The sequence below is a fragment of the Phyllobates terribilis genome, unplaced genomic scaffold (assembly GCF_046119375.1).
Source record: "Phyllobates terribilis strain yellow unplaced genomic scaffold, ASM4611937v1 Scaffold_12__6_contigs__length_324123572, whole genome shotgun sequence".
Classification (NCBI taxonomy): Eukaryota; Metazoa; Chordata; class Amphibia; order Anura; family Dendrobatidae; genus Phyllobates; species Phyllobates terribilis.
In genome coordinates, this window is record NW_027362772.1 from 202,337,712 (window position 1) to 202,364,919 (window position 27,208).

At 39.7% G+C, this 27,208-nt stretch overlaps 1 protein-coding gene across 9 annotated transcripts in view; it reads left to right on the forward strand.

The window, feature by feature from the left end:
* Window positions 1-19,139, forward strand: part of NLRX1 (NLR family member X1) — a 65,048-nt gene extending 45,909 nt beyond the window's left edge. For all 9 annotated transcript variants that reach the window (XM_073656614.1, XM_073656613.1, XM_073656618.1 and 6 more), the window contains 5 exons: window positions 9,180-9,796; window positions 12,876-14,269; window positions 14,858-14,944; window positions 17,087-17,338; window positions 18,558-19,139. In XM_073656614.1, the coding sequence (XP_073512715.1) occupies window positions 9,180-9,796; window positions 12,876-14,269; window positions 14,858-14,944; window positions 17,087-17,338; window positions 18,558-18,864 (2,657 nt within the window). In that variant the 3' untranslated portion in view covers window positions 18,865-19,139. The remainder of the gene's footprint in view (window positions 1-9,179; window positions 9,797-12,875; window positions 14,270-14,857; window positions 14,945-17,086; window positions 17,339-18,557) is intronic.
* The last annotated feature ends 8,069 nt before the right edge of the window (window positions 19,140-27,208 follow it).

Consider the following 27,208-nt stretch of genomic DNA (forward strand, 5'->3'; position numbering starts at 1 on the left):
GCAGTCTATCAATCAGTGCTTTAAATGTCCGACTACGCCACCCGTGGATTGCGGTCAGGGATAACCGCCGCTGCAGGGCAGGCCACTGGGGCTGGTGTTGGTGTGCAGCACAGAGGTAGGATAACTCCCCACGGGAGGAGTGTAGCCCCAGGGTAGTGTAGGTGGATGTTGGGGGTGATGGTGCAGGCCACAATAGTAAGAGTTCAGAGTCCGCTTCAAACAGTTCAGGGTCTTTATTGTAGATATTATTAATGACCCAACAGTAGTACCGGTTAGGAATGGGCCTGGGTGTCTGAGAGCATTCGGGGAACCCCACTGGTCAGGGTGAGTGTGTAGGCCTACCGTTCTCTCTATGCTCTTTCTGACTATCCCCCTCTTCGTGGTGTAATAGCCCACGTCCCTGAGCTGGCCGTGTACTTCTCGCCTGTATGGCTTGCGACTCGGGCCTTGGGTACCTTTTGCTTTCTCCTCGCTGTACTGGTCCCTCTGTGTGGCGGAGCCTCCAGGCTTCTTAGGCCAAGGGACCTGAAATCCCTCACGGGTTGGTTCTCTGCTGCTGGGCTTATAACCCTGACAGCCTCGGACCCCAATGTCCGGTTGTGTGATTCTCTCAGCCAGGACCGGCTCTCGTCACCTCTGTCCCTGGCTCGCAGTTTCTCCTCTGCCTCACGGACTCCTCAGCTGCTTCTGACCTGTCCCTTTTCTCTGAGAACCCTTCTGGTCACTTCATAAGTGGGTTCTGGTCCCTCTAACCCTGCCCCAGTTCCAGCTTTTATAGGGCAGCCAGCTCCCCCTACTGGCCTGGGACAGGAGGTGCTGCATGCTAATGGTCCCTAACCAGGGAACCTCCCTCCTGCTCTCAGACACAGGTTATTGTTTGTGGCATCCAGGCCTGGGGTGACACACTTACCACGATTCCTTTCAGTATTTGGGGGTTGTGATGGGTTAATCTTCTTCTGTTTCTAACAATGTGATTGAAATGACTACAAGGGGGTGTTGTAATTCACCTGACAACATTTGCTACATTTACGGTTGTTTTATAGTGAAGAAACAACGAAGGAACATTACGGACTTTGTTAGAAAAGTGTATTATGCGTACTTTGGTGTAAAACTAGGTGATCAGGACAAGTTATGGGCTCCACATGTAGTGTGTTTTTGTAGGAGACTTACAACAGTAGTCTAAAGGGAAGAAAGAGCTTTAGTTTTTGCATGCCTATGAACTGTTGGCTAACCTGACCCAGATTTGTCCCTGCCTGACCGTAGAGGTTGGCACCCTAAAATTACACAATTGCGCCCCCACTTAACAACGGCTGACCTGGAGTATCCTTAAGTGCACCCTCACCTATACACAAACGTGTGACCCAAAACAACAGAAAGTAGTGCACACAGTCAGAGGGTGAGGCACAGGACTAAAGACGTGTTAACACACTCACACAGAAAAGACGGTAGAAAATGAGAAGAACCAAATGTAAAATGTGGAAATTAAAAGAAAGGAAAGGGTACTGGGGAGGAAGACCCACAGACAAATCAAAGGAAAAGCTACAGAGATTAATTTAATTTGGTAAAATAATCCCTAGCTGAGGAGCTGGATCTCCAAACATAATCTGTCTTGAAATATAGCCAGCAAAGATGCAGGTGCAAGGGGAGTATAAGTAGGCCCTCCCAAGAAGTGATAGGACAGAACCAAATTGGGAAGTGAGAGACCAGCAAGCCAGTTCCTTACCCATCTGCACATAGTGTCCCCCAGTCACTGCTTCTGTAGCTTCACTATAAGGCTGTTATGTGGTACAGTAACAAATGCCTTTGCAAACTCAAGATAAATCACATCCGCCGTATTACAAAATCTAGATTTGCACTTACCTCCTCATAGAACCCCAACATGTTGGTTAGACATGACATATTTTTCATGAATCCATGCTGGCTGTCATTTATTATATTATTCTCTGCGATATATAACTCTGCAGGTCATATCTTATGATGCCCTCAAAAACTTTGCACACTATTGATGCCAGATACCTGGATCCACCTTCTTACCTTTCTTAAATATCGGTACCACATCAGCTATCCTCCAATCCTGTGGCAGTACCCCTGTTACAAGTGAGTCTAAGAATACGAGATACAGCGGTTTATCAATTACTGAGCTCAATTTCCTCAGTATCCGTGGATGAATACCATCTGGGCTGGGGGATTTGTCAATGTTTAACCTGTTCAGACGCAGGCTTACTTCTTCTTGTGTTAAACTAGTTATATCAGGTGGTGAACTTTGTTTTTTACCTCGTTGAATAATCCCTGGAACAGACAGTTCATTGGTGAACAGGGATGAAAACTGTTTTTTTTAATATCTCAGCCTTCACTTTGTCTTCTATAATTATCTTATCAACTTTTAAGGGGCCAGTGCCATGTTTTTAGTTTTTTTTTGCATTAATATATTTATAAAATTTTGGGAAATTTATTTTAATATTGCTGGCAATTTGTTCCTCTGTAGATAATTTTGCTAGTTTGATTTTTTTTTTTTTACATTTCTTATTGTGATATTTATACTCCTGAAATGCTATTTCCCGGACATTTTATAACCAGAGGGTATAAGCTATCTACTGGATTCTAGTAGTATATCTTTAACCCCTTCACGACCTTTGACATATCCATACGTCCAGGTTGGTAGGTACTTACCTACAGTGGATGTATGGATACGTCCAGGTGATTTTGTGGCACCTGAGATCACTGCCAGGTGTCAGCTGATTCTGACAGCTTGCGCCCAGCACTCAGTGCCAGGAGCGTTGCCGCACCACTCCCGACACTTTAACCCCCTAAATGCTGTGATCGAAATTGATCGCAGCATTTATAGAGCAGGCAGAGGGAGGAAGCCCCTCTGCTCTTGGTTCAGCCCCCCCCCATGTTGCCATTGCGGGGGCCCAATCGTTGCCATGGTGACCTGATGTCGTCATGACGACATCCGGGTCACTAGAGCTGGCAAACTTGCTATTCCATGCTCTGAGCTTGGGGATGAAGGGGTTAAACTCTCCCCATTTATATTTGATGTCCCCAGTTACCAGGACACGATCCCATTCTACAAGATTAGGCTTTTCACTTAATTTGTTGAAGTCAGCTTTCCTAAAGTTCCAGGATTTTGCATTTACCCATTGAAATATTTTTTTTGAATATTACTTGAAAACTTACCATATAATGATCGCTGCAGCCCAAATTGTTTTCCTTTTTCACCATTTCATCATACAGTACTTCCTGTTTTCCAGTACATTGTGTGATAAATGGTGTCATTCAAAGCTAAACCCATCCCGCAAAAAAAAAACAAGCCCTCCTATGGCTATATGGCTTTTAGAACAAGGCGCAGAAAAAGCGCAAAAACAAAATAAATGCCTGGTGATGAATTGGTTAAATCCGTTTTTGTGAAAGCAGTAAATGCTAATTAATTTTATCGAAAAGATTCAACTTTTTTATTTTTTTTTAATAAAAATTCACACCTTGTTTTGGCTCAAAATAGACTGTAAAGTGGCATGTATACTGTGAGACCTCGCAAGCAGGGTCCTCGCTCCTCCTGTACCAGTCGGTAACTCGTTTTGTTCAAGATTATTGTAATTGTTTTTTATTACGTATACCCCTTTTCACATGTAAAGCGCCATGGAATAAATGGCGCTATAATAATTTATTATTATTATTATGAGAGCACCTGTAGCAATTGATGGTTATTCTACCATTAAATGTTTCACTTGGTTTGTAAAGGGTAAAATAAAGTCGTTGACAACATATTGTTCTCTGCAGGTAATGGCTGATAACTAGGGCAAAGTCTATGGTGTCCAGTAGACTACAGAAGACTCATTATACAAGTCTTTTAAAGAGTTTGTTTCTAGGTTATATATTAAAATCACGTAGTCAAGTGGAAAATGTGCTGTGCTATGAAAAAAAGCAGTTCTCAGAAGATCGAATGTTGGCAAACTTCACACTTGCAAGAGAATGTAGTAAAATATTGTAGACTGTTCTCACATACTTCAAAAGTGTGCTGAAAGTAAAATGCATTATAGTGGCTGGAAGGATCCAGAATTGCACCAGTCCTTTTGAGGTATTACCATGAGAAGACTGCAGAGTGGTCCAGCCTGGCTAAATTGTAATCTTTGTAAATCAGAATTGAGATTGCATTCTTACAATGGACTTAAGCTGATAAATATGGAAAGGGACCTACAGCGTTTTAGGATATGGAATAGACAGAAGTAAAATGATCGAGCTCTGTTTAAGCTAATAGATGAAGTGTTCTCCAGCAGTTGATAGATGAAGGGTGTTATAGGTTTTGCTGCATTTAGCACTCAAGGAAAATTTCTTCAAATTAACAGGTCCCCTCAAATTCAAACACTTTGCCATTCAATTCTCAAGAATCACAAAAAAAAGAAGAGCCTCAGAGTGGGCTAATGGCACCAGACATGGCCCCACAGCCTCCCCCATAATGCCCTGCAGCTAGGTCTAGCGCAACCAGTTCGGAGGTTTATCACAGCCAGTATAAAAGCTGTTGGCAATGCATTTTAGACTTTTATAGCATAGGGATAGGAGGTCAGCGCGCACAGCAAATTTCACCTCGGTATAGAAAAAGGCCTAATCTCACTGTTTACTACTGCTTTGCTGAAGCAGATTGAAAATGGGAGTGGTAGTCTTAGTCCATGAATAACAATCCAAAGATTTAACTGATATAGGGAGGTGCTGTAGCTGCATAGTCAGTGTGACTGTTATGATTGATCTGTGATATACTGCAGTACCAGCACCTTAATAACAGCCTTTTTTTTTTATTCTCCACACACTGAGGGAAGTTTAATACCCCTAGTTTTGCTACTAAACCAGAATTCTGATTCTAAGGCATGCAGAATGTGTGCATCTTGTGTTGTCCTAAGGAATTCTACGTATAAGGAATAATAGCATCTTGCAGATAGGCTGCACAGATGGGAAACAGTTTCTGCTGCAAGGTAGCTCAATGAAGGTTCTTTTATTCAGACAATGCATTTCAAGTCATAAAAAATGACAGGATTTACAAGCACAGAGGGTATTAAAAGCCTGAAATGGGCGCCAAGTTACATGTGGACCGCCCATTTAGGGGTGGATACAAAAATTAAAAAGCAAAACAAAAACAAACAGTAATGGAAAGCATGTTAAGTTGTTGCAAAATAAAAAGTTGTGACTGACCCAATTGGAGAGGTAGTTAGTACAAAATGCAAAAATAGGAATAAAAAATATGTAAAAGTGGTGTGCAGACTGAGCGGGAATCTAACTAGAAATGGGTAGTGTAATTTTTACCTTGGGGCTCCCCCAGCCACGAGGCTGCAGCAAATGGAATTTTAAACAGGGGCACCATACAAACACCTTTTATACCTTTTTTCTCTCCTCCTTCAATAGGATCACCCTATTGTCATAAGGAAAGCATGCAAAGAGAAAACTAAAGAAAAGAGCACACCTTGAATGATTACATAAGAGTAAATGGGCTAGTGGTAATGAGGAGAAGGTGGGTGCTCACCTTAGGCATGAAGAAAAATCTGCTGTGCAGCCACTGTCCTTGTTCCAAAGCTTTGTGGTGCCGCTCCGAGCTGGGAGAAAAGTCATGCAGGAGTTAGTGTATCGCCTCTCAAAAATATGGAGAGATATTTGTGCAAAATATGGATGCAGATCAAGGTCAAGATCTCATAGATTATTCTCTTAGTATATTTCTATTTACACAACGCGTTTCAAGGCTCAAAGCCATCAAATGACAGAGATAGACTGGAGCAGAATGAATCGCTGCCCTCAGCATCTGTTTTCATAATGATGGAGAAATCTTTTTGTTATTTAATGTATCTTTAGCAGATTCCAGATAGAAACAATAAAATAATATTACTTCTCTTGTTTGTGTATTGATGTATTTTTTTAAACCCAATAAAGTTTATTGAGGATCTCATACATTATGGATATAGATGTGTTTTATATTTTATGCTTATTCCAATAATGAGGTTTTTTTTTACTGAAAGAGCATTATATTTGAGCCATTTGGTGTTTTTTTGCTATTTTTATCTCCTATGATTCACTCTATTCCAGTCTCTCTCTGTCACTCGATTAAAGGAGCCGTTTTGATCCTTGAAACACATTGTGTAAATAGAGATATTGAAATAAAGAAGAATTTCCGTGATCTGCATCCATCCCACATCCATCCAATATCTGTCCATCTTTCTTGAGGGATGTCCCATCCTGATGCCACTACCTGCATTGTGATCCTGTTAGATCTACAACAAGTAGCATTAGCAGCAGCACCTCCGTTATATCTGAAATGATGGACCAGATGTTTTATCTGCCATTGCGATAACATGAGGCATTTCAACGAACCGAGATGCACTGTCTGAACAGTTTGGTTTTATGGGCGTACTATCATGTGTAGCCTCCAGGGTAATATCAGAGAGGGAGATCTGCATGGCCGGTGGCAAACTAGGTATGGATCTGTGCTGATTTTACTTCACCTACAGCTGACACCATTGATTAAATCGGCTGTAGCATCTTTCTGCTTGCATAACTGTCCGATTTCTGTTTTCTACACCAATCTACTGCCACAAGTTAAAATGGCTCATGCTCAGCCGGGCATCTACTCCCTGTCCATCATGACATGTATACTGTAGTACTGATGATGCAGGGGCTGCCGTTGCTGGCCTTACAATGCCGCACAAGAGCTTTTGCTAAATGAAGAAGAAATCGTTTTTCACAACTCATCCAAAAATTATCCATTTTTTTTTTTTTTTTTTTTTTGAGAGCAGGAATAGGCCAGCTGTTTTTAGTCTGGGTTTCAGTCTTTTGGTGGTGTGAACACTGTCCTACAGACTTGTTCACTGTGTGCATGGCCCATGTGTTTGTATTTAATTCTCTGCAGTGCGACCTCTGCCACCGCAGAGCCACTCCAGCCACAGATTTCCTGGCTGCCCATGTGTTTTATAGTTCTATACAGTATAGCTGCTGAGAGATGTACTCTATTCAGGGTACACAAATATGAAAGCTGCGCCTAAAATAGGACTAATTTTTTGAAAGGCTTGATGACAAGCCATTGTTTCTTCACTTTAAAAACAGCTAGCCTGTTCCTGCTCTCTAAAAAAAAAAAAAAAAAAAAATCCCCCCCCCCCCCCAAAAAAAAATCATTTTTGGATGAGTTGTGAAAAACTATTTCCACTTTATTTAGCAAAAGCTCTTGATACTCTCCAAAGACTATCACAATACATTTTGCACCACTCCGTGTGAAAAAGCCATGTTTTCTTCAGTTTTTACCAACTGTGCATAAACAGCAACAAGGCAGATATCCAACAAATTGGATAATTTTCCGACCATTTATACAATTTAAAGTCTGATACTGCTGTGTTTTGTTAAATAGGCTGTTGGTTACCACCAGATACCATCTGTTTTTTCCTCTAGCAGGATAGGTTTAGGTGACTTAGAAATGAATAAGGCTGTGTTTGCTTTAAAAAACTTATAAGGGGCTCAATACAGTCCTATGAGACCTCAGAGTGTTCCACACATATTTTCCAGGCAATTAAAGGATTTTCAGCATTTATTCAGCGCAAATCAAATTTTTGGGGATAAATTCATCGATGCTGGTTAATTCGAGTCTCAAACGATCTGCCTGACTCTACTAAAACTTTTTTTTTTTTTCTGTTGATTAAGCTGTGTTAGGTTGAGGGCTTGTTTTTGCTGTTTCAGTTGCCTTTTCATTGTGTCATAATGCTTTTTTCTGTTTTTTTTTTTCTTCTTAGGTGAGGACAAAAAAACAGGAATTCTAGAACTGTATTTTTTTTTATAGCATTGACTTTGCAAGTTAAAAAAAAGTATTACTTTAGAAATTTGGGTTGTAAATGATTTTGCAATGCTAATTCTATGATTTTCTTTTATTCTTCATATTTTATGACATAATTGAGCATTTTTAATTAGTAATAAGTTTCTTTCTCCATTATTCAGTTATATATGTTTTTTTTTCTGGGGGTGGGTGGTGTAGAGAATTTATGCTTGTAGCTGATGGTGTATTGCTGTGGATTCTTAATTCGGTACTACTATTATTGCTCAGTAATAACATGAGTGTAAGGGTAAGGACAAACCTAAAAATACATTTCTTATGCAAGTTCATTGTGGGGCTTAGTGAGATAGTAGTATATAAAAGCTTGTATAACTTTTTCTTTGCATTCTCTTTCATATTTTAATGCATATTCTTATATTCTTAGTTTTGATACAAAAACACAGGCTTCATTAAAAGTCTATATACGGTAACGAAGCGATCCATAGTAAAAACATGATTTTATTTCATAAGATTAAAATACAATAAAAGGCAGAATGTCCAACAGGGGTGACTATGATGAAATAGCAATAAAAACCTATGTAAGAGCACAGACAATAGGTAACATTATATTGTGAAGGGTCCTGGAGAGAAATGGGAAGTCACCACGGCGTCCCCTCACCACGACGGGCATTTTGCCACCAGCTTCTTCCGGGGCGCCCAGAAGAAGCTGGTGGCGGAACGCGCATCGGAATTAGGGGACGCCGTGGTGACTTCCCATTTCTCTCCACGACCTATACATGTAAGCCACCCATACAGGTATTACCCCTTATTTTATCGCTGACTGTTGTCAATCAACTTTCTGCATCTATTATACTTACCTTGGCGGCACATGTCTCACCTACCTTATATATGGACAGTGTTCCTTATTATTAGCACTATCTTTTTATAACATTTACAATTATAGTGGGCATCTGCATCCTTTACATTTACTGGGCTAATTGATATCCATTAGCAGAGGAGGTTTATACTTATATTATCATTGATTTTTGATTGTCAGTCCTGTATTACTATATCATTATTGCGTATGTAGTCCTGTGGCAATGTCATATCACAATATAATGTTAGCTATTGTCTGTGCTCTTATTTAGGTTTTTCTTGCTATTTCATCATAGTCAGCACAGTGTGACATTCTGCCTTTTATTGTATTTTAATCTTATGAAATAAAATCATGTTTTTATTATGGATCGCTTCGTTATATAGACTTTGAATGAAGTCTGTGTTTTTTTTTTTAACATATTTCAATTTGGAGTGCAATTTCCTATACTATTTGAGGTTTATATTCTTAGTTTTGCAGTCTTGTTTCTAAATGGCTAAGATAAATCTTATGATATTTCTTTTTTTTCCAAAGATCCTATAGAACAGCATCGTCAACGCCTGTCAGCTTGGTTTAGTTGTTTGCCTACTGAAGAAAGGCATTTTGGACCTTCCTTTGCCCTAGACTCCATTCATGTTGATCCTGTTATCCGTGAGAGTTCTCCAGAAGATCTTCTGCGCCCACTCTCGGAGCTAACGTTGCAATCTCAATTGCAAAGCCCACTCTATCCTCAGAGTATGACTGTGTCTCAGCTCTTCCAACCGGACACAACTGGAAAATCTGTTAGAAATGTGGTTCTTTCTGGCACGGTTGGTACTGGAAAGAGCACGTTAATTCGAAAACTTGTACTGGATTGGTGCCATGGACGTAACAGTGAGTTTCAGTTAATCATTCCCCTTTCTTGTGAAGATCTGTCCCAAGTTACCGCTCCTATATCACTTACACGGCTCATTGTCAAGAAGTATCTTCATCTGCGAGAACTGTTACCCTCACTGCAACATTATTCTGGTGTGCTCTTTATACTCAACAGCCTAGAATGGATGAATCTAGATTTCAGAATGGCCAGCACTGAGTTATGTAGTGATCCGAATGATCCAATGCCACCAGCAGCTATCCTTGTAAATCTTATAAGAGGATACCTGCTTCCGGAGGTGAGACAATGCATTGATAAGAATGACTCGTACAGTCACAGATAGGATTGAAAATGTATTAATTCATTTGAAAATGGTAAAGGCCTGTTTAACCTGTTAAATGCTGCTGTCAAACACTGACAGCAGCATTTAAAGCATGCTGGCATGGGGGCGCGTTATTTTATGCACCCATCAGTGCGCCCGTAACGTGATCACGGGGTGCCGATGGGTTGCTAAGACAGCCGGGGGTCTGTTGAAGACAATCAAATAGAAAAAAAGCCAGCTCACCTATTGCGGTTCTGTGTACAGGAGCATGGAAAGTTCGTCCCCACCAGATGTGATATGAAGCAAAAAGGTAAGTATCCGAATCCAGTTAAAAATTGCCTTTATTGGAAACTCTAAATTAAAATAGTCGCTCCATGACAGGGGACATCATGTCTGTGACAGACAAAAAGTTACGCATTTCAAACGCACTCCGGCTTCCTTTGTAACAAGCTATGCTGGAGTTCGTCTGTTGAAGGCCTCCGTGCTTGTCCTTTCAGAGCTTCTTTAAAACCCTGCCAGTGGCCAGGCTTTGAAGCACTGTGAATAGCAGAATAGCCCTATAGCGCCCTATCAGGGCTAGTAAATACTAACTCCCCGACCCACATTTATCCCTATTATGAAGGCCCTGCACTTTCATTTAGTGTGTCCCGATGCGCATTTCATCGAATTAGAATCCTCAGGGGACCTAAAACCCATGTGGGATTTCTCATAATGGTGCAGAGTAAAATGGTCAGCTCCTAAACTCTGATTCAGTAGAGCTGAGGTGAACTCTGCTGAAACAGAAAGAGTTTAGGAGCTGACCATTTTTAGTTAGTATGTACAGGTGCATCTCACTATATTAGAATATCATCAAAAAGTTAATTTATTTCAGTTCATCAATACAAAAAGTGAAACTCATATATTATATAGAGTCATTACAAACACAGTGATTTATTTCAAGTGTTTATTTCTGTTAATGTTGATAATTATGGCTTACAGCCAATGAAAACACAAAAGTCATTATCTCAGTAAATTAGAATAATTAACAAAAAACACCTGCAAAGGCTTCCTAAGAGTTTAAAAAGGTCCTTTAGTCTGTTTCAGTAGGCTCCACAATCATGGGGAAGACTGCTGACTTGACAGATGTCCAGAAGGCAGTCACTGACACATTCCACAAGGTCTCAGAGATTTAATTTTCATTTGGAAATCAAGGTCCCAGAGTCTGGAGGAAGAGTGAAGAGGCCACAATCCAAGCTGCTTGAGGTCTAGTGTGAAGTTTCCACAATCAGTGATGGTTTGGGGAGCCATGTCATCTGCTGGTGTAGGTCCACTGTTTTTTATCAAGACCAAAGTCAGCGCAGCCGTCTACCAGGAAATTTTAGAGCACTTCATGCTTCCCTCTGCCGACCATTTTTTTGGAGATGGAAATTTCATTCTCCAGCAGGACTTGGCACCTGTCCACACTGCCAAAAGTACCAATACCTGGTTTACAAACAACAGTATCACTGTGCTTGATTGGCCAGCAAACTCGCCTGACCTTAACCCCTCTATTATAGAGAATCTATGGGGTATTGTCAAGAGGAAGATGAGAGACACCAGACCCAACAATGCAGACGAGTTGAAGGCTGCTATCAAAGCAACCTGGGCTTCCATAACACCTCAGCAGTGCCACAGGCTGATCGCCTCCATGCCACGCCGCATTGATGCAGTAATTGATGCAAAAGGAGCCCCAACCAAGTATTGAGTGCATTTACTGAACATGGATTTCAGTAGGCCAACATTTCGGATTTTAAAAACATTTTTCAAGCTGTTATAAAGTATTCTAATTTACTGAGATAATGACTTTTGTGTTTTCATTGGCTGTAAGCCATAATCATCAACATTAACCGAAATAAACAATAGATCACTCTGTTTGTAATGACTCTATATAATATATGAGTTTCACTTTTTGTATTGAAGAACTGAAATAAATTAACTTTTTGATGATATTATAATTTAGTGAGATGCACCTGTACTAGCCCTGATAGGTATCTTTAGGGTTTTTCTGCTGTCCCCTTATTTCATGGATGCTGCCAGCAGGATTGATCTACTCCCTTGACCTGACTACTTCCACAAATAGGTGAGACTGTTCCATATATTTGCATTGTTATTTAACTTTATGGAGTGTGGAGTATCTACTCTTCACCTATTTTTCTATATTTTATCTGTTTTATAAAATATTACAGCCTTTAGTTTAGTGCTATTGTGTCTCTTCGATTTTTCCTCTGACCACTGTTGGTTTATTTGGAATCCTTATACAGAGATTGTGTGGCTAATTTTACATTTTGGTTGTTTATAGCAGATATATGTAGATAGTCCAGTCACTGTACAGTTGCAGAATTGGATTATAAATATATTGGTTTGCACGTAGAGACCTTGATAGGTATATTTGACATCATTATAGGTATCCGATCCATCTAATATATGTTACTTACCTGTATGGTCAGAGCATCTATCAAGGTGAATCTGATTATATTATTAGGCTTACACATTTGAAGTTGTGGCCTCTCTTTTTTTTATAGGCAGTACCTTTTTATTTTTGAGAAGTTATTTAAAAGTTTAGTTTTATATATCACATTTTTGCTCTTTGACTATGATCTACCTGTGAGAGATAGAGCTAGAGATATGATATGTATATATGTGCAGTGTGTGTGTGTGTATATATATATATATATATATAATATATCTGCTGTTTTGACAGTTTCCTAGATAAGGAGCTGGCGCTTGCAAGCTGTTTAAGCTGTTTGCTATACAGTCTGGAAGCGCTGCTCTGAAGCTCCTGCTCTACTCCAATGCTGCAGAGGAAAAGCTGCCTCTGCTGGTAACATCAGAGAGTGCATAGTGCCAATGCCGCCACTCCACAATGTCCGTCATCAGGAGTGCAACGTCCCCAGCCAGCAGAGAGGCTGAGGGGCAGTGTGTTCCTGAAGACTGACAGTAAGACAACCACTTTACAATAATAATTTTTGTAAATAGTATGATAGAATGTTTAAAAACAAAAACATATGATGTAAGTTCTCCTTACTTTCTCTTTCAGGCAAATGTGTTGGTGACAACTCGACCCTCAGCACTAAAACGAATCCCAGGGAAATATGTAGGTCGGTATGCTGAGATCTGTGGCTTTTCAGACATGGAGCTACAAAAGATGTACTTCGAGTTACGTTTGGGCCACAAAGATGCAGATCCACGTGAAACTGAGAACTTGGCAGAAATGTTAAGCCGCAACCTGGAACATCACAGCCAATTGTCAGCTGCATGTTTCCTGCCCTCCTATTGTTGGCTGACTTGTGCTACATTACACTTGCTGTATTATACAAAGGCCAATGAGTCGAGTACCACACTGACCGGGATTTACACTACTTTTTTACGGTTAAACTTTGCTGGTGAAGTTTTGGATATCACACATCCTTCTAAAGTTTCTTTGATGCTTTATGTGGCACGCACTGTAGGCAAACTGGCATACGAGGGCTGTAATTCTCGACGTACCAAATTCAGTGAAGCTGATATCACAAAGTGTTTTCATGTACAAATGAACAGCGAGGAAGAGCTCAACCTCTTTACTGTCTTCAGATCTGATGCTTTTCGTTTTTTTCTCACACCCTGTGTCCAGCCAGGCCAAGAGAGCCTTTTCGTCTTCGCCATACCTGCTATGCAGGAATACTTGGCAGCACTATATGTAGTGCTGGGAGAAAATAAGACTGCATTGCAACGACTGGGGAAAGAGCTTTCTGAGATTATCAGCAAAGCCGGAGAAGATGTGGTTGCTGTTGTCAACGTGTTGTCTAAATTTCTTCCTCTGCGCATCTTCACGCTTTTTAACCTTTTACGTGTAGTGCCACGTCTTTATGGCAGAGTGAGTGGGCAGAGTCGTGAAAACATAGCTCAAACAATGACTGCGGAAATGTTTCGAGAAGAGGATTCCTATAATGATGATGTGTTAGACCAAATAAACTCTAGCATCCTTGGTGTTGAGGGACCGTTACAGCCAGCAGAGGAGGATAGTTACAGCAGACAAGAAGCGTTTGAATTGTTTCCCATTTTTATGGCAGGACTTCTGTCCCGTCAGAATCGAGGAATGCTTGACCAGCTGGGCTGCACTATTATGAACATGGATGCTCTAAAAATCACACGTGCTCTGAAGAAACATCTGTTACGATCCAGTCTTCGCAGATTGCCGCCTTCTGAGCTGATGGACTTTCTCTTCTTTCTGTATGAGTTTCAAAATCAAGATTTCACAGCAGGACTTGTGAATTCACTTCGAGATTTGGATCTCTCCACTGTTCGCATGACACCACTGAAATGTAATGTGGTTGCCAATGTAATCGGAGGTACAGGGAAATTACTGACAGACGCCAACCTCAGCTCCTGTCATCTAGATCCGGATGCCATTCATACTTTGGCACCTGTGCTCCGAAGATGCCAGAATGTGAAGTGAGGATCGTTAGTAGGGGGTAATATTATTTCATGTGGAAGGGGTGAGATAGTACACCAGTTACTGAAGAAGGTTTTTAGGAGACCATGATTTCCAAATCTACTGGAACATTTCTACAAGTCTACGTTGACTTTTCTGTTGTGAAATTGACTAGGAGCTTGGAGAGGGCTCAAACTGAGGTAGACCTTTATTTAGTTTGTTAGAAAGGCGTAGCTATGCTGGCCATTTTACAGATTTTCTTTATGCTGCACAGGATTTTCTCTGGGCTCACCAGTGTGATTTAGAAACCTAGATACACATGTTTCTTAGGTTCACTAGGAAGAAAAAAAAAAAAGTTAAAATGAATTGACATAATTTTTTAACTTTTGATATAGACTACAACCAATGGAGAGTTCCAGGTACATCATTATCATTGTCCTCATTTTGTTCTGGTTGATCTGGTCCCAGTAGAAAAAAGTATAAGAATCCCTGAGCTAGAGCACAGCTCTCCAAACTATGACCAAATATATTAATATTAAATGTATTATCAGCTGTAAACATAAAAGGTATAAGTAGTTTTACTCACCATGTGACCTTGTTGTTTGCAGTTTGCACATGAACTCACTAGGTCCCGATTCCTGCAAAGAAATAAAGGACTTGCTGTTACACCCGGACTGTGCAATCAGCAGTTTACGGTAAGCGATTCTAAAACTGGTCAACCAGCGATTTCAAAATGTAGAGGGATTGTTTCATGAACAAAGTAAATTTTAATCAATAGATCTTGGAATAATAATAAGTTCCTGTGCTGAGATATTATAAATGTGCCCCTGCTATATACTGTTATTTACATGGTTGGCAAGGGGGAGGGGAAACATAAGTCAATTCTGATAAGTATACAGGTGAATCAGCAGGGGCTGACTTTATTTGTCAGAGTCTCAGTGTATCAATCCTGTATGTATTGATACAGCAGTCTCAATGTATCCTATGTGATTTATACAGTAGTCTCCCATGTGATGTATATAGCAGTCTCAGTGTATTCGATGTGATATATATACAGAAAAAAGGGCCCACACACCTTTACTATTTAATTAATGTATAGGTGTACAAATACGCTGTTTGGCCAATATATAAACATACTGTATTCATACACGATGTGTCAGCACACTGCAACTAATGAATACATGAACTCCACTATTGCTGTAAGTGTTAAAAACATTAGGTACATAATGGTTTTTATCAAGAAGTGCGAAAGCCAACCAGCCACTTAAAGGTGTACCTAAATGTTAATGGTCCCTATCACTAATGTCCTACCTCTTCATGAGCCAAACTAGACCCCATCCATATTTCGGTATGTCTTGAGCACTTGCTCAGTGTATCCTATGTGATGTATACAAAAGTTTCAGTGTATGCTATGTGATATGTACAACATAGCATCAGTGTATTCTATGTGATCTATAAACAATAGACTCAGTGTATCCTATATGATGTACACAGAAGTCTGTATCCCTACGTGATGTATATATAACAGTCTGTGTATCCTATGTGATGTGTACAACAGAGTCTGTGTATCCTTTGTGATCCAAATACAGCAGTCTCAGTGTATTCTATGTGATACATATACGGTAGTCTTAGTGTTTTGTATGTGATATATACAGTAGAGTTTGTGTATCCTATGTGATGTATATACAGCAGTTTTGGTTTCTCCTATGGGATGTACACAGCAATTTTTGTATCCTACTTGATTTATATACAGCAGTCTCCGTGTATCCTATGTAATATATACAGCATAGTCTGTATCTTGTGTGATGCAGCTTCAGTCTAGCATACAAAGTGATATATCCCTACTCTCTTATATTAAGCAGAAATCATAGGCCAGATTTATGAAAATGTCTAATGGGAAACTAACGTAATCACAGCGCAGTTTTCATTTTACCAGAGCAAAATGAAAAGTTGTTCTACTGCTTTCTTTGTTACGCATAGCAACCAATCACAGAGCTGCTTTCATTTGTCAAGAGTAGAATACAAAATGAAAGCTGCAGTATGATTGGTTGAAATGGGCAGTCAGAGGCTGACTGGTTGCTTGTGGACAAGTGCGCTCCTGCTTAATTGACAGTTTGGGCTAGCAACAATGCTGCACCACTGGCCCAAACTGAGTCCCATACAATGCTAAAATATAAGGCAGCTTTGCCTCTGCTGCATCGGAGGAGCACTGTAGCACTGTAGCTGGCTGGGATCAGGAGCTAACCGCACTCCAGAGATTCCAGCCAGCTTTTGAGCAGTACTTACAAGCTCTATTGGGAAGAACTTGTATTGTGACCTTGGTCACTGCTGCTAGTGGCTGGTTACCTAGGCAACGAGTCATGAACAATAAAGATTAAAAGTGTAATTATCTGGTGAGTGGGGAGGAATTTTACTAAGCTATCAACTGGAAAGTGCTTTTTTTACAAGCACTAATTAGTCAAGTCTATCAATGAAGATGGAAAAAAAACCCTTTCAGACTCCTACGAGAGTGAAATTAAATACAATAATAATTGCATTATGAATATTGCTGCATGAGGCAGTGTTGTACACTTCACTCAGTGCTAACAGTATACATTTTCCTGATCTTGGACACAACCTTAATCATTACAGTATGATTTACCTCCATGATATGTCAGACATATTAGACCATGCAGACAGTCTGCGATATTATTAGAGTAGTATACTTAATATTGTACGAGGTTTTTGCACTGTAAACTTGATTGAATGTAAACTTAGGTGGTAGAATTGTGTTGTCAATTTGGTTTACATATGGTTTAAAGTGTCTGTATTCATAAATTCTCATACCTTTGTCCTAGGTTATGTAATAACCCTTTGGCACCAGAGGGAGCACAATTAATTGTGGAGGGACTTGCTGGTAACAGTTCATTAAAGTACTTGTCTCTACTCCGCACGGATCTTGGAGATGAGGGAGCTGAAATTCTGGCAAATAATCTTGGAAAAAATAAGCATCTCCAAGAAATAAACCTTGCATACAATGGGATCCATGACCAGGCTGCACTTAGGCTGGGGGAAGAGGCTTCCCGTCACCCAACACTTGGCAGAATTCAGTAAGTACCATCATCAATCAACGACTGTAATAAACTGATTGGACAACCCCTAGTTTTCTGGTACTTTTTCCTATCAGAAACTTTCCGTCCATGAAAGGATTGAAAAGCAGTAGATCTCATTATGGTGTACTCTGGCCTTTCATGTATTACATGGATGGTAATTCATCTGTCTTGTAATACTGCAGGCAGTATACACTTCCCTTGCTAATATCAGCTGTTTGCCAGGGGTCTTTGTAGTCAGAAACGAAGAAACTTAGTGTGCCCAGTAGCCAAGGGCAAGACGATCCTCTTTGCTGGGAACCTTATTTACCTTGTACCTCTCCTTTGCTGCTAGCATGCAATTATGGGTAGGTAGAATCCTGCTGGAATTAAATCCGCCATAGGCTGATGGGTGGAATGCTCGGTCAGAGAGCTGAGCACACATGAATTGGCCAATTTATGCACTAAGTGTATTTGTTTTTTTCCTATTTTCTAGAGCAGTAATGCAATTTCAATTTCATATATGTCATGTTTGCATGCAGTAGCGTTACAGAATGCAACTTTATTTGTTAATTATATATGGAGGTGGCTACTCTTAATATGCATCCGTTTTCTGTTTGGAAGTGACTATCAGTCTTGTTATTTATATATAGGTTCTCTGACCAAGCACGCCACCCCTCAGCCTAAGGTGGTTATAATCACAGCAGGATCCTACCTACTCATAATTGCAGGCTACCAGCCCAGGAGAGGTACATGTTAGGTTAGGTTCCCAGCAAAGAGGATCGCCTTGTCGTTGGCTGCTGGGTACACATGAATTTGCAAATTTATGCACTAAGTATCTTAGTTTTTTCCTATTTTCTAGAGCAGTAATGCAATTCCAATTTCATATATTACATGTTTGCATACTATAGCGCTACAGCGTGCTTCTTTATTTGTTAGTTATATATGGAGATGGCTACTCTTAGTAAGCACCTGTTCACACCTATTCTCTGTTGGGAAGTGACGGTCAGTCTTTGATATTTGTAGTCAGAGCCTTGGTGATCAGCTGATCGTCACGGTGGCAATTATATTATTGGGGTGACCTTTTATTTAACATTTATGCGGTTTGTCAATGAGTTAGTGTCACCTCAACTGAAATGAAATTATGATTTGGGTATTACGGGGGAAGTACAAGATTAATAATTTTTGTTTCCTCTTTAAGAAAAAAAATAATTGACTGTTTGTTTTTTTTCTTTTTCAGTCTGTATTTTAATGAAGTTTCGGACAGTGGTCTTCGTGCCTTGCAGACGCTTGGTGACGTCAGAGTTATTGTATCCCTTTCAGAAGGATCAGATGCATCGCGTCATTGGTCTCTGATACTGAGGGAGCTTAAGGCTAATGCCGGAGGCTGGGACAATGCCCGGATGGGCTCACACCTCACTTTGCTATTGCGGGATCTACAAAGCAGCCGGGCACTGACTGGAAACTGGTGGCGTAAAGCACGAATTCTACGTGTGGAGACAGAGGTCAAACTTATGCTGAGCCGTATACATCAGGGGAAGCTATGAGTTACCGACTGTGCCTTTAAAGGTATATTCCAGTAAGGACAAACCACCACTGATCGAAAAGTGATAGGTGATCACTGGGTTTTACTGGAATTCCACTTTTATTTTGCAGGATTTTTATTTATTTTCCTATATGTTTTGCTCAAGGAAACTGGGTCAAAATTCAGATAACTATATATAAAGGTGTGTTTTACCTGTGTATGCTGCCTGTACAGGTTGTCCGCTGTATCGATCCTCTGCTATGTACATAAATAATAAATGCCTTCTTTATTATTACACTTGTTTTATCTTCTCATGTTCTGTGCTCACACTGAACATACATTAATGATAGCTAGTAAATTCTGACTTAACCCCTTCCCGACATGGCAAATTTTCATTTTTGCATTTTTTTTTCTCCCTTTATTCCAAGAGCTATAACTTTTTTTAATTTTCTGTCTAAGTAGACAAATGAGGGCTTGTTTTTTATGAGAGCTGTACTACACCATTCACTTTGACACATAGTTTACTGGAAAATGTGAAAAAAATTACAAGTGCAGTCAAATTGCAAAAAAAAAACTCCACAATGATAACATTTTTTTTGGGGTGGGGGGGGATTGTTTTTACAGTGTACAATGTGTGGTAAAAATGACCTGGTAATGATTCTCCTCATAACGGTGATGCCAAACTTTCCAGTTTTTTTTATTATTTTAGTGGTGAAAAAAATCAGAAATTAGTAACAAAATTTTTTTTGATTGTGTCGTCATTTTTGGAAAACCTTAAGGCTGTGTGCACGCTGGCTGGGTTTTAAGGAAGCTCCGTAATGACAAGCACAGGGGTCTTCCACAGACCCCCGACTGTAATAGCAATCCATCGGTTCCCTGCAATCGCGTCACAGGAGTGCCGATGGACGCATAGAATGACGCACCCCCATGCCAGTGCGCTGTTTATGCTACGGTCAGATTTGACAGCAGCATTTAACAGGTTAACAGTCACAGATAGAGCCATTCTTTGCCAGGTATGGGTCGGGCACAGCCCGGGCTCGCGCTCCATAAACCCGTTACCGATTTTCACTGTACATATATGGTGGATATTGGTAAGGGGTTTAACAAAAATTGAATTTGCACCAAATTCATCAAAATTGTGTCCCTCGGTTCATAAATTTTACTCCCCAAATGGTCTTCTTTTTCTGTCTTCAACAGGTTTTGAGACTTTTTAGTGGGAAAAGTTGCATGTTTCGTGAAATGTTGCAAGAAAATGCACCAAAATACCTGCTGTATATTAAATTGCTACATGTGGGGGAGGGGGGCACAGGAGTAAAGTTGCGCCAAATTTTTCTTTTCATGAATTTGTGTAAATCATCTAGATAAGCCACATTAACGTAAAAATCAGAAAACTAAACCACAAAGACAACTTGAAAAAAGGCACAAAGTCATTTGATGAATTTGTCGCAAAGTAAAAAAGTCACTAATTGAGAGATATTAATGCAAAATACTGGTGGAAATTAAATCTGAATCGGGCCCATACTCTCCAAAGAGCTCCTGACATATTTGTAACAGGATGAATAAAGTCAGTCTGAAAAGAGCAGCAAAATCCAGTGGTAAGTACTTGTGCAGAATTCATTGCAAAAAATGGTTCATGCTTGCCTTTTATTTCACCCTTTGCTTTTCATACATTGACTTGCGGATGTCAGATTTGCAGACATTGACAATTTATACTCTGGATTTTCTATTCAGCATGTAAATGAGATCTTCGTATTCACAATGCAGGTGCTGTAATATGAAGCAGATTTTCAGAATGCAAATATGTAAAGGAAAATCTGCTCTGTATTTGCCAACTGTGAATATAATCGAAGAGCTTCTTCACTCGCAGCATTTTTAACATGTTTTTTCTAGGTGGTAAAAATTCTACTTTTTACTGTTAACGGCAAACTGAATGAGATTTCTACAATTTCATTCATTAGCTGCGCTTTGCTTTCCTTGAAGTTTTTGACCCGTGATGCATTTATTTATTTTTTTAAATGCAGCATGTCAATTCTTTCAGTGTGTTTAGTCCAGTGTTTCGTCATTGAGATCAAAATAGCTTGGCACCAAAAAACATATAGAAAAAAAAAGCATCTAAAATGCACCAAAAAAGCTATGTGTGCACATACAGTAATTATTTATGTCCTATTTATTTATGACAGCAAAGAGGACTCTTGGAAAACGGAATGAATTGAAAGGAAATGTTTATTATACAGTAACTGTAAAACTTTCATGCAATTATTAACCCCTAATTGCACATTATATGTTGGGTCCACCTCTAATGTAGGCTCAGGAGCTGAGCCTGCATAATTCCTGACCATCATTTGCCTCGAACAGCAGCTCCACCTGCTGTTGATAGCTTCTTAAAGGAAACCTGTCATGTCCTCATTCTGCAGGTTAATAGGGTGCAGAGGAACTCTCAATCTAGGTGCCGGGACATGCTTACAGCTGCTGGTCACAATGGCGTGAGCTTTGGCTGTAGTCGCTTATTGCTTGCCTCAATGACTGACGGATAAAGTTTATTTTCTCCCAGTATCCGCGCTTTCAGTAAAGCAGCCAGACAACATTAAAATGCTGACTATATCTGCAGGTTAATAGCATTTGGGGACATGACCGGTTTCCTTTAAATGCTGTTGTCGATCTCTGACAGCAGCATTTACAGCGCACACCCATGGGTGCGGTCACAAGGTGCCAGTGGGTTGCCATTGTAGCTTCTAAAGACCCCTGTTCTTGCCACAACAGTGGTCCTATGAAGACCAAGCCTTTGTTTAGCATTCATAGGAGACCATGATTTGTCCTATATACTGCAGTATTGCAGGGTCTAATATAAGCAATCACACAATCGCAGGTTCAATTCCTATTTGAGATTAAAAAATACAGTAAGACGTAAAAAAAAAACACAAAATAATAAGAATTCAAATCAACCCCCCCCCTTACTGTTCCTCCATTAAAAATAGAAAAATAAAATACACACCTGGTATCACTGCTTCCATAAAGGTCCCATCTATCAAAATGTAAAATTAGTTAACTTGATCTGTAAAAGCTGTAATAAAAAAAAAAAAAAAAACACCCCTGAAACTTCAGAATTGCATTTTTTCGGCTGCTGCAGCACTGCAAAAAAAGCCATAACCTTTTCTGGAATTCCTCTAAATTTGAGGTTGTTGCGGCGGTCTCGATCCTCTCTATCCGCTAGTTTATCTTTCAGAAACTTTATTTCTTCTCTCATCTGGTCTTGTCCTTTTTTGAACTCTTTACTTTCCTTCTTCAGGTCAAGTGCTGCTCTCTCATTGTTTTCTGTTCTGGAGACAACTGTCGCTAGTGAGTATCGCATGTCATCAAACTGTTCTGTGAGGTCTTCCTTTAGAAACTGCTTGAAAGCAGAGAAGAGTTTGTGAAAAAAGTCTCTATCCATAGGTTGACCCACGTTGAAGTTCTGTAAAGGGTCGTCTTCAGAGTCATCCTTTTCTTGATCTTCGTTCAACTGGGCTTTTGAATTTAGTGTCATCTTCAGAGTCCGTATCGTCTGGAAGACTGTAATTTAGGTGAGGTTTGGTCTGTATTTCTCTTTCTTTACGTTTAGTGATGAGTTGTGAATTTTCGTATGCCATCAAGTCTTCAGGGGATGATCTTTGATTTTCTGGACCTCAAATTTAGAGGAATTCCGGAAAAGGTCAAAAAACCCGAACTCATGTCCTTCATGAAAGACCTGATTAAAACAACAATTCCCACCTTATCAGATATCCAATATTCATTAGGAAGAGCACATAGACTACCCAAGCCATCCCATCTACCCAATTATATTCCTAGAGATGTCATAGTAAAATTTTCATTTTATCAGACGAGGGACCAGATCACCAACTTCTTAAGGATCAATAAAACATTGCCGTCTCCATTCGAGAAAATTAAAGTCTTCACAGACATATCAAAAGAGACTATGACTAGACGCAAGGCACTGAAACCGATCACTGATATCCTCCAAGAGAAAAAAATTCCGTACAGATGGGGATGACCAACCACTAATGTCATCTTCTCCTTTAAACAAAAGATTATTACAATTGACGAGACATCAGCGGGATTAAAAACTCTTAAGGATCTCCATATATCCAATACATGAAGCTTCATATCACACCTAAGCACTTAACCCATTTCTCTCTAACTAAGGTCCAGCCTAGGCACAAAGGCTAAAACTTTAGTCTCCTCGGAAGTTTTACATTTGCTTTGACCCTTCCTCTCTACCAGCTCTTTAGTGACCTACGAGTCCCTTAAAATTTACGGGTGCCTCTGAACCCGGTTGTTCATTCACCGTTCATTTACCGTTAACCCCTCTTGAAAATGGAAGTCACAGAATTACTATCTCAAAATGTTACCCCTATGCACTCTATCTTACCAAAAATTCCACATTGCTATCCAAGCACCTGACTCAGACTATGGCTAACAAATTCTTATCCTACAACGTTAAAGGTCTAAATTCACCCCAGAAACGATTCCTAATATGGAAAGAACTTACAAAATTAAATATTGACATTGCAGGCATACAGGAAACTAAGTTTTTAATTGATAATCCACCTAAATTCATGAACAAAAACTACCCAAATATTTTTTTATCTTCTAATAAAACGAAAAGGGCAGGGGTAGCTATCATTGTCAAAGACACTCTTAAATTTGAAAAAATCAACTTAATTAAAGATGAAGATGGCCGCTTTCTAATTCTCATCTGCAAAATAAATGATACATGCTACACCCTAGTCAACGTGTATGCCCCTAACAAGGGACAAATTACTTTCCTAAAAAGACTAATCAAAATTATACATGAATCACAAAAAGGACAGTTACTCATATTCGGAGACTTTAATGCAGTACCTAACCCTTCCTTGGATTCTTCCAACAAATCTAGGAATTTAAACACTTCACTCGATCCCTGGTTAAATAGAGAGGAACTTTTTGACGCCTTTCACTGCATTAATTCTTCCTCAATTGAGTATACCCATAAATCATTTGCCCGAATTGACCTACTCTTAACTGATATCCGTACGCTTCAAAACATTAAATCTGTTAATATCCTTTCTAGGTCGTGGTCTGACCACTTGCCGATCATTTTCGAAGTCACCCATGGTCCCACCCACTCTGTAAAAAAAACTCTGGCGAGCAAACTCTTACCTATTCCACCACCCACAATATGGAGAAGCAATACAAAATTCTATAAATCTTTATTTTCAGGAGAACGATTTAGAAAACATCGCAATTTCAACCCTTTGAGCCGCTCATAAAGTGGTAAAAAGAGGCCACCTAATTCAACTCAAGTCTAGACTAAAACGCGACAACATTAAAAATTCTGAAAACATTATTAAAAAAATCAAAAACTTAGCGATCCAACTAAAAATGTCCCCTAATGATAAAACTCACACAGAAATCCTTCAACTGCGAGTTCAACTAAAGAATCTGCTAACATCTGAATATGACAAATACAATACATGAAAACCCGAAAGACATTTCAAATGTTTTTGCCAGTTTCTATAGAAAGCTCTATAATCTGAAAGAAGACCCAACAGAAATCTCTCCCTCAAAGTCTGACATAGACAAATTCCTAGACTCTATCCAACTCCCCTCTCTTTCAAACGAAGACTTGAACTTTCTCAATTCCCCCTTTACTGAAACAGAAATTTTGGCGACAATCAATTCATTAGCAAAATGCAAATCTCCCGGCCCAGACGGCCTACAGAACGAATATTACCTAAACTTTAAAAACTCTTTGCTCCCTTCCTTACTAAACTTATCAACTCCTCCACTACATGCCAAGACGCCTTCCCAGCAGAAATGCAGGAGGCAATAATCACGGTGATATCCAAAAACAAGGGTGACACCGAGAATGTCAGCAACTACCGCCCTATCTCACTTCTAAATACAGACCTAAAAATCATCGCCAAAACTATTAGCTCAAGACTTCAAAAAATCTCCCCTACGCTTCTTCAAAAAGATCAAGTGGGATTTATCCCTGGAAGGGGAACGTCTGATGCTACTAGACGTGCCATTAATCTGCTATCCTATATTGAAAAAACTAAAACTCCCGCTCTGGTGGTCGCTATCGACACAGAAAAAGCGTTCGACAGAGTCCACTGGGGCTTCCTCTTTCAAACTCTAAAAAAAATTTGGATTTGAGGGAAACCTCTTAAATGCTATCAAATCTCTCTATTCTTGCCCCTCAGCAAAAATTCTGACCAACAATGTTCTGTCAGATGGAATTGCACTTACCAATGGCACGAGGCAAGGTTGTCCCCTTTCTCCCACCCTTTTCGATCTCTATATAGAACCTCTGGCTGAGAAAATTAGAGCAAATCCCCTAATAAGTGGTATCCAGATACATCAGAGACAATGCAAAATTTCATTGTTCGCAGATGATATTCTTATAACTCTTTCAAACTCACTTAACTCAATTAGAAATCTACTGGACACAATTAAACACTTCTCCAAAATGTCATATTACAAAATAAATTTGACTAAAACCCAAGTCCTCCACCTAAACCTTGATCCACAAATCTTGGAAACTCTTAAAATGGAGTTTGAACTGTCCTAGGAAAATAATATCATCTATCTTGGAATAAAACTCACCAAACCATTAACATCAATCATAGACCCAAATTTAAATGATATTTACAAAACCATATAGATCGACATTATGCATATAGCTAAACTAGAAGTCTCCGGGCTTGGCAAAATTAATGCCTACAAAATGAGCCTTTTACCAAAACTCCTATACATCTTTAGATCTATCCCTTTATTAATCCCGAAGAAGTGGCTACATAAATTTCATACAGAGCTGGTCACCTTTACCTGGCCTAAAAAGAAACCTAGGGTAGCTAGGTCTGTCCTAGAAAAGAACAAAGAAAGAGTTGGACTCGCCTTGCCGAACTTAACTGCCTACTAACACGCCACCTTAGTCAAACTTAGCCAGAATTGATGGGCAGAGAAAGAAAAGCCAACCTGGATAGCCCTAGAAGAACCTTTGAAACCCAGTGGCAGACTTAGCCTAATCACCCCCTCCTACTTATGCGACAAAACTAAGAGACTTCCAGAAGAATTCACAGTTAAATCTGAAATTCTCTCTTGGAGATTACTACTAAAACTATCTCACAAAAGCTACCCCACGGTTTCTCCAACCTGGATAGTTGTCGATATTCTTGAACTGTTATCCTCAAGAATCAAACTAGATTCATGGAAGAAGTTAGGCATTAAATTTATCTCCGATATAATGGATGACAAGAAACAACTCATACCTTTTCAATCTCTTAGAGATAAATTCAAACTCAACATTCTAGAAGAAAAGACATGGAAGGAGATTCAAAACATCCTCAACTCTCACAACCTAAACTTTTTTCTCCCTCAAAATCTATCTCAGATGTTCAAATACCCACAAACTCCCCTTTTCTGGAAAACTGGTCACATACAGTGGTGGCCAAAAGTATTGGCACCCCTGCAATTCTGTCAGATAATACTCAGTTTCTTCCTGAAAATGATTGCAATCACAAATTATTTGGTATTATTATCTTCATTTAATTTGTCTTCAGTGAAAAAACACTAAAAGAATTGTCTTAAAGCCAAATTGGATATAATTCCACACCAAACCTAAAAAAGGGGGTGGACAAAAGTATTGGCACTGTTTGAAAAATCATGTGATGCTTCTCTAATTCGTGTAATTAACAGCACCTGTAACTTACCTGTGGCACCTAACAGGTGTTGGCAATAACTAAATCACACTTGCAGCCAGTTAACATGGATTAAAGTTGACTCAACCTCTGTCCTGTGTCCTTGTGTGTACTACATTGAGCATGGAGAAAAGAAAGAAGACCAAAGAACTGTCTGAAGACTTGAGAAACCAAATTGTGAGGAAGCATGAGCAATCTCAAGGCTACAAGTCCATCTCCAAAGACCTGAATGTTCCTGTGTCTTCCGTGCGCAGTGTCATCAAGAAGTTTAAAGCCCATGGCACTGTGGCTAACCTCCCTAGATGTGGACAGAAAAGAAAAATTGACGAGAGATTTCAACGCAAGATTGTGCGGATGGTGGATAAAGAACCTCGACTAACATCCAAACAAGTTCAAGCTGCCCTGCAGTCCGAGGGTACAACAGTGTCAACCCGTACTGTCGGCGTCTGAATGAAAAGGGACTGTATGGTAGGATACCCAGGAAGACCCCACTTCTTACCCCGAGACATAAAAAAGCCAGGCTGGAGTTTGCCAAAACTTACCTGAGAAAGCCTAAAATGTTTTGGAAGAATTTTCTCTGGTCAGATGAGACAAAAGTAGAGCTTTTTGGGAAAAAGCATCAACATAGAGTATACAGGAAAAAAAAGA